Below are 13,584 nucleotides of genomic sequence, written 5' to 3' on the forward strand. Positions count from 1 at the left end.
AAAATAAAGACACATTTTGTGTCTTATATGTTGTGTTGTATTAATTTGTCATTTTATGTTTACTGTTCTTTTGATGGCGGCGCGGGCACCCGCAGCGGCTCCTCTTGTTGTTTTGTCCGGTTGAGAGGGAAGAACTTTCATCTGTGCTGTATGTTGCACATACGGCGCATTTGACAATAAAGTTGACTTGACTTGGTTGCAATGCAATATATACTGTACTATGTATTTTATTTAACAAGCAATTGCCACTTTGAATACTTTTTTGTACCCAGGTCTTACAACCAGACTTCAGAGTAAACTACTGCCGGCTCTGGCAGTCTCTGATTCAACAGGACATGCCTGGGGTGGAGCGTTACAGTCGCAAACTGGGAGCTGGTGACCTATATCCACTGTTTGCTTGTGTACTCACCGCTCGTTCCTGGACTGCCGTCAACTCTGGTATCAGTTCTGTGCCTGTCACACTCTCAGAGGTAGGATTTCTATTGGTTGGACAGATTTCCAACAGGCAAGAGGTTTCGAAGACTGAAACCGCTCAACTGAGTTTTAATTATATAACATTTTATACAGGACTTGGCTCTTGGCACAAATTCTGGTTACTTCCCACTTTTTTTTTTTTCGCTCACTATCTCAGGTGGACAGCATTCGACTGGTTACATTTGATTGCACAGCATATTTCTCGGTTGCTCTTAAAATGAGGCACTCTTGCTCCGTCATTGGGTCTTATAACGATGCCAGGAGATTAAAAAGATCAATGTTTCTTTTGGATTCCAAAGATAATTATGCACCAGGGCCGGGAGATATTCACAGCATGGTTACTGTAAGTGCAATAGAGCCAAGCATTTTTCTCACTCTTAACTTAAACAGCTTCTTCGGAAATGTTTTCTGACATCACTAGAGCGCTGCTATAAATGTTATTATTCAAGCTGATTTGCCATCGTGGTAGACATCTGAGTCGTACAGAGACCCTCAGTGCCACTCAGCAACGCTCCATTCCATGGTCACCTCCCTTCACCACCTACACAATGAATGGGGTTGACAATAGGGGTGTTCACACGGCATCGGTGCTGCACCGATGTATTTTGTTGCGATATATCTTAAACCGGTGTAAATTTTTTGGAGTGTTCACACGTATAAAGCCGCTTACTAAAGAGAAGTGCGTTAACCCCGGTGCAGCCGGCAGTTTCTCCGGCCGCGCAATAGTAATAATACGGAAATGAAACATGCGCATGCGTAAAGTGGACTTCCTTTTCCCCGCCTTGTTTGTGACATATTGAAAAACCATGGTCTGTACGTTTCCAAAAAAAATCAACGCTGCGGTCTATCAGACACCGTAAAGGGATGAGAGAGAGAGAAACAACAACAAAGGAACAAACTACACAAACAACTCCATGACAGTCCAGTCTCCTACAAAAGGAAAGATGACGGACGTACAACAGAGCACGAAAGCAACGCCTTCTACCCGTATGTGATCAACTCTTCTCACGCGTAGCGAGTCTGCCCCTGTAGCGTTCACACACCCCATTTTATATATCGGTGCTGCCCCGCAAACTAGCATTTACTCCGGAGTAAATTTTTAAACCACCTCCTGAGCAGGGTTAAATTTGCTCCGGTTTAAACTGTTTTCAGAGTCTACACTGGTATAACTTTGTACATGTGAACGCTCTACGGAGGGCAGCCCCGGTGCCACACTGGAGTCAAAGTTGCCGTGTGAACACCCCTAAAGGCGCGCTAAGTTCAGAATTTAAAGGGTTCTAAGAGTGTGCACTAACGAGACAAAAGTTTTTGGAAGGTGTATATCTTGTTACAATTGGAGTTAATGTTACACCCCATTTCAGAAAAAGAACAGCATACCAAAAATCTAACATTGTGCTGGTTGTGTGGCTGCTTTGTAAAGGGCAAAATTCAGTCATCAGTACATCACTTCGAGTGGAAGTGCACCTGGCTTATGCAGCAGGACAATGATCGGAAATACACTACAACGTTGACTTCCAAATGTCTTAAAAACAAATTGTCGCTGTCTTAATAAAAGCGTGTCTGTCCATTTTTGTCACTTTTACTGGAATGGGGCGTGAGCATTTCGAACATGCCATTAACGTAAACATCCATCCATCCGTTTTCCGAACCGCTTAATCCTCACTAGGGTCGCGGGGGGTGCTGGGGCCTATCCCAGCCGTCTTTGGGCAGTAGGTGGGGGACACCCTGAACCGGTTGCCAGCCAATCGCAGGGCACACAGAGACGAACAAGCATGTGCGCTCACACTCACACCGAGGGACAATTTAGTGTGTTCAATCAGCCTGCCATGCATGTTTTTGGAACGTGGGAGGAAACCGGAGTACCCGGAGAAAACCCACGCAGGCCCGGGGAGAACATGTAAACTCCACACAGGGAGGCCGGAGCTGGAATTGAACCCGGTACCCCTGCACTGTGAAGTCGACGTCCGCCCTTAATGTAAACATTTTTTTTAAATGACAGAAATGGACATACGTGCTTTTCACAGTACAGTGACAAAACCAAGGTTTAGGTGTCACCTAGTTCAAGGACAGACTTGAATCCGATTGAAATGCTGTGGCATAACCCCAAAAAACCCTCCAGGGTTGCTGAATTAAAAAAATATTTCCACACGGATGTGAGTCATTCATCGTGAGTTAGAGAAAATGCTTGATCTCAGTTGGCGCTGCTGAGGTTGGCCCAACCAATTTTTAGGTGTAGGGGTCAATTACTTTTTCACATAGAGCCAGGTACCTGCAGCTTTGAATATTTTTTCTCCTTTCATAAAACTATCCATTGAAAACTGCAGTTTGTGTTTACTTGGTTGATCTTTATCTGATATATACAGTACTGTGAAACAGTATTTACCCCTTTCTCATTTCTGTTCTTGGCATATTTTTCACCTATAAGGGTTTCAGTTCATCAAATCAATTTTAATATCACACAGCGACTCCGCGGACGGCCCAGTGGCCAACTGGGTAGCGCCGGCCTCACAGTGCAGAGGTGCAGGATTTGATTCCGGCTTCGACCTTCCTCTGTGGAGTTTGCATGTTCTTCCCGTGCCTGCGTGGATTTTCTCCGGGGACTCCGATTTCCTCCCACATTCCAAAAACCTGCGTGGCAGGCTGATTGAACACTCAAGATTGTCCCCAGGTGTGGGTCTGAGCGCAGATGGTTGTTCGTGTCTGTGTGCCCTTCGATGGGCTGGCAGCCGGTTCAGGGTGTTCCCCGCCTTCTACCTGAAGACGGCTGGGATAGGCTCCAGCGCTCCCCATGACCCTTGTGAGGATAAAGCGATTCAGAAAATAGATGGATGGATGGATCTTAAGTGAGGTACCTAATATTGATAAGGTTTTACCTGGAAAATGTTCTTTTCTGAGATTGCTGTTTCCCAACAAAAGTGCTGAGAACCATTTTGTGATAAAAGCAAATTACTTTTTCAGACATTTTACTCGCTCAGGCCACCACTACCCCACGTCTCTTGCATAAAATAACTTGGATCTATCCATTAGAGAGGAAAACCTGAAATTGCTCGCACCAATTTCCCCTCCTGCTGGCTGCGTTCCCTTTGTCTTGTGCACTTCCTATTATTGCTGCACTTGCTATGAAATTCCTTATTGTCGCTTTGCAGATGCAAATGAGAACAGTTCTCTCAGTCCCACTGACAGCTGTGAGGCTTGCTATATTTCCTCCCATAATTGCGACTAATTGTTATTCTTCAAGCAGAGCACAAACTGCTGCTGTTGTGACTGTGGTGACTGTTTATCACGCGCTTAGGATGGCATGTTGTCTTTTGATCCTGATGTGTATCCTGCATGTTTTTCTATAGTGGCGGGGAATGCCTGTTTACTCAATTGCAGCGATGACCAGGCGTAAGTTGAAGGCCTTTATTTAATGCATGTTTATAATGCCAATAAGTCATGTTTGATAGTTTATTAGTTGATATCTGTGGAGAAGAGTCTCTAAATCACAAATTGGTGACGAATTGTGAAAAAGTGCATCATCCGTCCTTGGGTGTCTTGAAAGGCGCTTATAAATAAAATCTATTATAATTATTATTATTATCTAAATGATTCATCCATCCATTTTCCAATCCACTTATCCTCACAGGGGTCGCGGGGCATGCTGGAGACTATGCCAGCCGTATTCGAGCAGCAGGCGGGTACACCCTGAACCGGTTGCCAGCCAATCGCAGGGCACACACAGACGAACAACCATCCGTGCTCACACGCACACCTTGAGACAATTTAGAGTGTTAACCTGCCATGCATGTTTTTGGAATGTGGGGGGAAACCGGAGTACCCGGAGAAAACCCACGGAAGCACAGGGAGAACATGCAATCTCCACACAAGAAGGCTGAAGCCGGAATCGAACCCTGCACCTCGACACTGTGAGGCCAACGCGCGAACCATTCAACCACCGATGTATGATTGATTATATTCTTGATATATTATTAATCTTACATATTGTGAAATGAATATGAATTATTAGCCTATAGTATCTATGACAGTAATTAATAACCAGGGTGTCATCAACAAAAGAATAGATAATTGAAACACGTCAGCAACAACTTTCATTATTATGTCAGTCAGCCGCTGCGTCGTGCTTTTGTCGTCACGTCACGGAGCTCACTTGAGTTGAGCAGGCTACAGAAATCCTACTTTATTCTGTTTTGAAGTGAGACAATGTAACACTCTCTCTTGGTGCTGCTGTGTATTCATTATCCAGTTTAACAAACATCAAAACGTGAAGCGTTAGATAGTTTGCCGAGCTGGACAAAAGACACATTTTTGGATTCACTTGTTGTTGTTTTTTTGCCTTTTCAACTGTTTATTATGTGGTCATGTATGTAGTATGGCATTTGTGCCATATTGTTGATCATGGAATATATTGTGTTGTCGAGCTGCGCCATGATGTACAGTACATAGTCAGAGATTGTCATTGCCGTTCATCTGCGAACGACAGTCATGTTGCAGTTGTCATCGAAGGGCAGATTTTTCAGTGTTTACCGGGTTGCACGATAAAGCAGTAAATTGCCTTCAAAGACAGGATGTCTTGTTAGTACCCCCCCCCACCCCCCACACACACACTCGCACACAGTGTGAGCGTGCACTTCACAAACATTTAACAAATGATTCCGTAAATAAGAGCCAAAACGTTGTTACTTCAAGTTATTTGCGATTCCCAGATGTGAAGCAAATGATTAAACAGCGAATGTTCGATACCTAAATGCTACCACACAGCTAAAGGCAAACAATCAAAATGAACATCAGTGTCAAGATAAATTATAAACCTTGAAACAACACATGCAGCAGTACAGGCTGTTGTATACTTTGCTGCTTGTGTGATTACTGTTTATGACAACACGGTAAGCAATTGCGCACCTGCGTTTAATGCAGTGTTTCTCAAATAGTGGGGCGCGCCTCCCTGGGGGGGCGCGAGCCTCCGTCAAGGGGGGCGCGTTTGCCCTCGGGGAACATGCATTTTTATTTTTTTATTTTGTCCTAAAATAACGTGCAGTTGCACCTCCACTACGTTAGGGGGCAGTGGTGCTCTCATTGGCAGAGTTTGCGCAGGGAGTATTCTCCGGGAGGAAATATGACCAGGCGTATGTAGCGCTTGGCTTCAATGTGACTGCGGTGGCAGACGAGGGAACGTCGATGTGCTTACTGTGTCTAAAACATTTGGTAGCGGACAGCATGAAGCCAAATAAATTAAGGCGTCACTTAAAGACATTACACCCCAATCACGCTGATAAGCTGCTTGAGTTTTTTTCAGTGAAAACGTGCCGAATATTGCCAACAATCATGCCGCTTTGTGACTGCTACTTCAGTATAATAATACAGGTCCCGGCTACACATTGAGCAGGAGCCGAGAGTTGCTGTGTCCTGCTTCAAACCTCGCTTCGAAAAGCTGTGCATTGCAAAACGTGCTCACTGTAGCCATTAATCCAGACATCATCTTTGATTTAAAAAAAAAAAAAAAAAAAAAAAGCACAAATTATTTTATGTATTTTTGTTTTCCTGGTTAAAGTTTTTTAAAATATTGTTATTCTGAGATAACGTTGGTGATTAGTTTGAATGCATTATTAGTTATTGATTTTATGTAATTGTAATTTTTGAATTTCAGATGCACTTTAAATCTTTTCTGTTCCAGTTACTAAAGCTATTCTTTGTTGTAAGTTGGTCCATTATGTTGGTCCATATTTCTTTCTTTTTTTATTCTCTGATACGTTCATAAGGATACAGTGTTATGCAAAGGTGTACTTATAACAATTTTATAGACAAATGATACTATTTATAGTCATGCGGGGGGGGGGGGGGGGATGTTTTCCTCTTCCCTGGGGGGGCATGACAGAAAATTGAGAACCACTGGTTTAATGTAACGCTGTTTAAATGCAACGGCGATGTGCGTTCATAGCAAATAGTTTTGGAGGAAGCAGAGGAGTGGTGTGGACAGCCAGGGCTATGTTGAAGGGCCAAACTTAGTTGTACACAAACACGTGTTTTGATTAAACCGGGAGAGCCCAATCAGTCGATGTCCCACTGCTCCCAAGTCAAATGCGAGGTGTATAGGGGAGGAAAAAAAAACTGTAGAAAACACAATGCATGCTCTCTTATTGGGGTTGAATTTGCCTGTGTTAAGAGTGGTGTCATTCTTGAACCTTGAGGTATTTTGGGAGGAAAAACGCATTGGAGAACTGTTAACCCATTCAGAGGCAGCTGTTACTACAGTGAAGAGCTTATATTATCAGGTTACAGTGTGTATGAAAGGGTTCAATTGAAAAGACACACACACACTGTGCCTCCATTAATTTGTCTTTCCATTACTCAGTTTCTTAATGTGCATTTATGTTTTTAAAAGATGACGATACAGTGGTACCTCTACTTACGAACGTCTCTTCATATGAAATTTTCAAGTTCCGAAACGCCTCAACAGGAAAATATTGCCTCTTGTTACGAAAGAAATTTCAAGATATGAAGGCTAAAAATACAGTATGGGCTGCTACTCGCAGCTACGAGTTTCCTGAACGCAACATATTTATAGCTGCTCTGCCATTGGCTATTACCAAGCATCTTCCTGTCATCCTATTGGCTAAGAGGGACCTCCACCCAACGTGTCTATGTGTGTAGAATAGATATTTGTCTCTGCAGAGTCCTCGTCATTCACCCCACGGGCCATGAGACGTTCCGATAGTTTGACGTAAATGTGAATCACCCCAAAAAAAAGTGTTCACCAGTGGGACAATCGCTCACGATGCTGATGTTTGCCTCGGACATTTTCGAAGGATTGTTAAAAGCCGACAAAAGCAAATGTCCTTGGATCAGTTCTTTACAAAACGCCAGACAAAAACCACTTCTGAGAGAGAACATGAACTAAAGAAGGCAAAAAAACGACGAGGACGCAGTTAAAAATTAAACGACCATCATTTTTATTCTTGACTCTATTCTTTGTTTTTTTTTACATTGTGCACAACTCTCATTTATCGTGCAGTCATCTTATTATAACATGTATTTGTTATGTATTTTGATGAATTATTATGCTTTAGAAAACATTTCTGTCTGAATTTTAGGGGGCTTGGAACAAATTAGGGCATTTAAATGGAAAACGCATCTCTACAAACAAAATGTTCTTTTGAAGAAATGTCTTCCAGAACCAATTAATGTCGTAAGTGGCGGTACCTCTGCACATTATTTTTCAAAGACGATTTTTCAAATGTGTTTGTGTTTTGTATAATTCTATCTCTGCTGATCCCAGACATTTTAGACCATCTTAGCAAAAACATTGAGCTTGGACCATCGGTAACTATAACTCTCTTTTCCTGTCAGGATGTCGAAATACGGACCAACGCAGCTCTTTACCTGCCCCAAATCAATGACCTGTTGAACAGAGTTCCCCGGCAGATGTTGCTGTTATTGAAGACCAATGACCTATTGAGAGGAATTGAAACCACTCTACAAACAAGAGCGTCGTCGTCCTCCTTCATCAATATGTCGCGGTGCTGCATACGTGCTTTGGCCAGGTACAAAAAGAAAGAAAGAAAGAAAATAATAACAATAAATCACAGTTAACTAACTTGCAATATTCCTATATTTTGGTTATCTCGGCTCCTTTCCAATTTTATAATGATGCTACAATTAATCAGCATGTGGGGAAAAAATCAAGTGTTAAAGTTAACTTGTCAGTTCCGTTTTTCTTGCAGCAGTTAATTGGTATTATTTTGGCCCATTTTTTGTTCAAATATCTGAACCAATGGCTGGGTTCTGTTCTTGATTTGATGCTCAACAAAGACTTTAAACTTTCTTTTTAGAGGATAACGTCACTGTGAGATACTGTCCGAGTAAGCCTGTATCAACGTTCAATATCAACTCAAATAGACAAATTGTTTTTCCAGAATATTTTTCAAGGACAACTTACTTTTATAGAGAATACAAAGCAAGAATCCTTTTTTTATATAGAGCACTTTCACAAGACCTGCAGCTGTAACAAAACACTTTCCAGAACAATAACAATGACACAACAGAACACAAAACATCGACAGTAATCAAATCGTAGGTTAATAACTATTCTACATACGCCTTGTTATTCGAAGTGGTTATAGCTAAAAGAGGAGAAAGAGCTCTTGAAGACGCAGTGCCATCATGGAAAAAAAATGCATTGTGTTCAATCAAACATCAATGTGTTTCAGATTAGAATTGATTTTCTCCCTAAGAATTCACACATATAGAATCCATACCACACAATGTTTCGCCATAAAAATAAACAGCTGTCGCAAAAAAACAGTCCTCACCGGCACCGATGAACATCCAGGGTATGGACATAGAGAGGGTGACCTCCTACAAGTACCTAGGTGTTCTTCTGAACAACAAACTGGACTGGTCTACAAACACGGACAACCTGATTAGGAAAGGACAGAGCCGACTCTTCCTACTCAGGAAACTGAGGTCTTTTGGGGTTCAGGGGTCGCTCCTTAAAACTTTCTATAACTCGGTGGTGGCCTCGGCCATCCATTATGGCATTGTCTGCTGGTCAGGCAGCATCTCAGCCCGGGACAGAAAGAGACTGGAGCGACTGGTCAGGAGGGCCAGTTCTGTCCTGGGTTGCTCCCTTGACACTCTGGAGGAGGTGGGCAACAGAAGGATGCTAACTAAGCTAAAAGCTATGATGGACAGTCCCTCCCACCCTCTCCAGCCCGCCCTGACAGCACTAGGTAGCTCCTTCAGCCAGAGACTGTTACACCCGCGCTGCAAGAAGGAGAGATACAGACGCTCGTTCCTACCAACTGCTGTCAGGCTGCTGAATAAAAAATAGCAACAATAATATTTAATAATTGAATGATGTGGAAAACAACTGTAAATAGCACTGCGATTAATCCATTTTGTATTTATATTGCACTTAATTGGACGGTGTTTGTTTGTTTTTTCTTCTTCTTTCTGCCTACATTCTTGCTGCTGGAGGCTGTAAATTTCCCCAGTGTGGGACTAATAAAGGATATCTTATCTTATCTTAAATGTGGCTCCACCACAATGCAAGTTGTGCTTTTTTTTCCCCCACTTCAAAACAAGCTATGTTAGGACCCAGGGATGTAGACGATAGATCAGTGACAATTGTTCAAGTATGTACAGAGCTGGCGCTTCAACGATGATTGCGGTCATGCTGTTCGACGGAGGTGGTGGACAGGATCTGGAGGGTCTGTGCCTGTAGAGCACTGTGGGTCACATACACCCAGACAGATTTGCTGCCACAGCATTTATCAAAAATGTAATCTACCTAAAGTGTCTCTTTGTTATGTGGACTTACACATGCCGTACCATAGGCCGTGACGGTGACTCTACGGTCGACGCTAACGCTAGTCTGGCTAGCTCGCAGGATCATGCATGACCTTGTTAGCGCACTTGCTCGTTACCTCGTGGTTTAGCAGACATAATAAACTGCCTACTTACCTTTGAGTGTCCCTGTCCTGTGGATCCGTACATGAAGCGAGTTGAACGGCCCCAACAGCGGTGTGCTGGTTCACTGATGGCTAATAGCGGATAATAGCAACTAGCCGGCGACGGACAAGAGTGGGCCGAGGGAAGAAACTTGTATCGGGGATTCATATACAAGTTTATAGAAATCAACCACACTGTTGTGTCTTTATCTGGCAAAATTGAGAACAGCTTGCTCACAGACACATTTTTCGAAATCCATGTTCACCTAACAAATAATGGCATGCTAATAGAAGTGACTGAGAAGTACATTTTACAATCTATCTCCCGCATTAATGTGTACATACATTATTCTGCAACTCATTTGAGCTCCTTAATAACGTGATGTGAATTTATAACCCATTAATTCAACGCAACTTTATTTTTGAGTCGACTGTCCGAGGACAGCTGGGATAGGCTCCATCACGCTCTCGTGAGGAGGAAGCGGTTCAGATCATAGATAAATAAATATAAACCTGTTGTTTGATTTAGACTTTTTCTAACTTTGGGTGTTTTTCTCTGCTTTGACTGACAGACATAAAAGGAGTAAGATTGAATCCAGAAGGAGACGTCTGCAAATCACACTGACGGAGTGCTTCAACCTCTGGAGACTTAGTATGTATGAGTTGTTTCTATGGTTGAAGGGTTCTCTTTTTGGACGAAGGGTTTCTAATCTACTAGCATTTTTACACTGAGACATATTGAAATTCTACAACTTGTAGATGCACACCAAACCTCTATCTGCTTGTCTACTTGTCTCACAAACTACTTAGTGGTTTACAGTGTCTATGTTAATGTTGGAAAATGAAGTCAATACTATATCCAGTACTGTAAGTACCGGCACATGTTTGAGTATTTGGATCAAACCAACCTTTGGACCATTGATGCGGTGCAATCATATCATACCTCAGGATGCTACAGTTATGTCCAGTATTTGCTGTAAACACAAGGTAGTAATTATTTGTTTAACAAACGCGAGTTACTGAGTCAATCATTCCACTAATCACATTCTTGTGGAAATTTTTGGAAGTTGTGGAATCATTAACACACGCACACACACTCACACACACACACACACACACAATTCTGCTTAATCATAATTTCCTTTTAACATCAAATTTTTAATTAGAAGCCATGTATAAATGGGTTGTTATGCTGTTTGTCAACTGCTCAGGGCTGGGATTTCATGCCAGGCACTGCAGTTAGATTATATTTTCACAATAAAACTGTCCCTGTAAGCATTTTTGGCAGTGTTATTTTTTAAAAGTTGTATCTTCCTGTGCTGCCATTGAAGAAGACACAATTGTAATCCCATTATGTGCTGAGATAAAATTACCCAAATTAGAAATGAAAACATCCTGGCATATTTCAAAATGGCACTTCTTTCAAAGAGGCAGTCAGAAATGTTTCCTGAATTGGTGTCTTACCTACCATGAATATGTTTGCATGCGATCAATATTTATGTTAAATTTCAGATTGTAAAACCTTTGGAAAACCATTTACATGCGTGAATGGAGAGTTACCTCGCGCATTTGAATAACCACATTTAAGCGGCAACTCACGGACATCGTAATGCAAATAGACCTAATTTCCGCCTGTTAATTTTTAGATTTTATTTTATCTGATGTTCATGTCAGCCACCACAGTAATAAAGCAATCGTTTTTTTTTTTTTTTTTAATATAAATTTCCAAAATTGGGCTTTTGAGCTGTGTCACTGAGCTTCGCCATGATTATTTACCTCTGCTTGTGTATTTCGTCCGCGTTGCACGTCAGACGTGCGGACTTATACACTCCACACGTTTATGTGCGTCTGTATACACACACAGTCATGTTGGCCGTAGAGACACAAAATAACGTGAAAACACCTCGGAGAAGTAAATGTATTCCAAGTTCGGCAGGGATGATGAGCATAAAATTACTTACTGAACTAAAAGACCAAGATTCCATGCGGACAGAGCAAGAGCATGCGCAGAACGCAAACCAAGGCTTCAGTCAAAGGAGGATATTTGCGCGGGTTTACATGGGCTTTAAGAACCAGAAAAGTGCCAATATTAGTTGTTGTTTTTTTTTTTTTTTTTATTGACTGCTTGCAAATGTAATCTATAAGAACAAACTGTATGTATGCTGTTATGAAAGTTGTTGTGGTGATTATTTTACATCTTACCATAATAAACACTCAAAAACACTGAGTTTTGTCTTTGTCATTCCATACATAGAAGAAGAGAAGAATAGATCAGGGTGCACAATATAAGACTTTTCTCAATATAAGATGAATTAATAGACTAATCAAGTGGATCGAGAGTAGATTAAAAATGATAAATGATTGAGAGATATTGTAGTTTGAGCAAATGGGAACTCGACTAAGCATCGCGGCATCACAGAAGGACGCGTAGAGGACGTTACCTCCCATTTCAGAAGCCTGTGCCGCACACAAAATGGCAGACAATCCAGAGACTACATTTCCCAGCCTGCCTCTTAATCCCAACAAATGTGGCTCCTTGAGCCACTTGATGAAAGCAAGGGGGGCTGCGTATAGAAGAGAGGAATAAAGGAGCAGAAGGAGAGTGAAGTGAGAAGAGGAAGCAAAAGGGCTGGAAGAGAAGCCCACGCAACGTGGAGGAAAGTTGTTTTTGAATTTTGTGAACAGACTTGAGTTGGAACTTCACATTTTTAAACATCTTTTTAAACATTCATGCACTTTGCAAAAGAAAATACTGTAATAATAATAATAATAATTTTGATTTTGCTGATACTTCGACCTGAAGAGACTCCTGTTGCCCATCTCTCTCTCTCACACACACACACACACACACAGAGGATAAGTATGTGTAAAAAAAATCAATTTTTTGTTTTTCACTAATAAAGGGTTCGGTGAACGTGCATATGAACTGGTTGGGTTCGGTACCTCTTCGAAGGTTAAGAACCACAGATCTACAGTGTGTCGACTTTTGTCTGGCTCATTCTGAGATTTTTGATATTTACATGACAAGTACAAGAAAATGTGAGTGCAGTAATAAATAAATCAACAATAATAAATTGTCATTCTAAGTTTATTGACATATTTTAATCTCAATATCAGAACAATTCAGACATCGAAAAGATAATGTGTTTTAATTCATTTCCCTCCAGTCTCAGAAGTCACCGTTCCAGTTTTACATGCTCTAATTCCTTAAACAGAAGCTGCCAATCTCTCGCATACACACTCACTTGTCAGGCTGCTGATAATGTCCTTCTCTCCGAGTCTCATCCTGGCGAAGTGCCGGAATGCAAATATATCCAAGAGAACGAAGGTATTTTTTTTTTTTTTAGCCCACGGTGGACTTGCAATGAGTCTAACAGGATACTTCCTGAGCTTATTTGCAATGCCTCATCAGGTGAGTTGAAATTAGAATGTATTTGTCGCACAGTGCTTCCTGCAAGCTGTTCTGCAGCTATGCCATTTATTTGACCAGGATTGGCCAACGCAAATATCCATAGTTGTTGCATGGGAACAAAATGTATATTTCAAATACCGTACAACCTTAAAAATAAAAGTGATAAACAGTTTATGGTGTTGCACGATATGCGAGTGGCTCGTACATCACCTCAAAGTCCCGAGGTTGAGGGTTTGAGAAATTTCATGCACC

At 41.7% G+C, this 13,584-nt stretch overlaps 1 protein-coding gene across 1 annotated transcript in view; it reads left to right on the forward strand.

Moving 5' to 3' along the window:
• Nucleotides 1–12,143, forward strand: part of adck1 (aarF domain containing kinase 1) — a 49,300-nt gene extending 37,157 nt beyond the window's left edge. Inside the window, exons 9-11 of the mRNA XM_086128206.1 lie at nucleotides 273–470; nucleotides 7,819–8,012; nucleotides 10,493–12,143. Of these exons, the coding sequence (XP_085984332.1) occupies nucleotides 273–470; nucleotides 7,819–8,012; nucleotides 10,493–10,652 (552 nt within the window). The 3' untranslated portion in view covers nucleotides 10,653–12,143. The remainder of the gene's footprint in view (nucleotides 1–272; nucleotides 471–7,818; nucleotides 8,013–10,492) is intronic.
• Nucleotides 12,144–13,584: the final 1,441 nt, after the last annotated feature.

The sequence above is a fragment of the Hippocampus guttulatus genome, chromosome 13, assembly GCF_054856545.1.
Source record: "Hippocampus guttulatus isolate MCC_2025c chromosome 13, RoL_Hgut_1.0, whole genome shotgun sequence".
NCBI lineage: Eukaryota > Metazoa > Chordata > Actinopteri > Syngnathiformes > Syngnathidae > Hippocampus > Hippocampus guttulatus.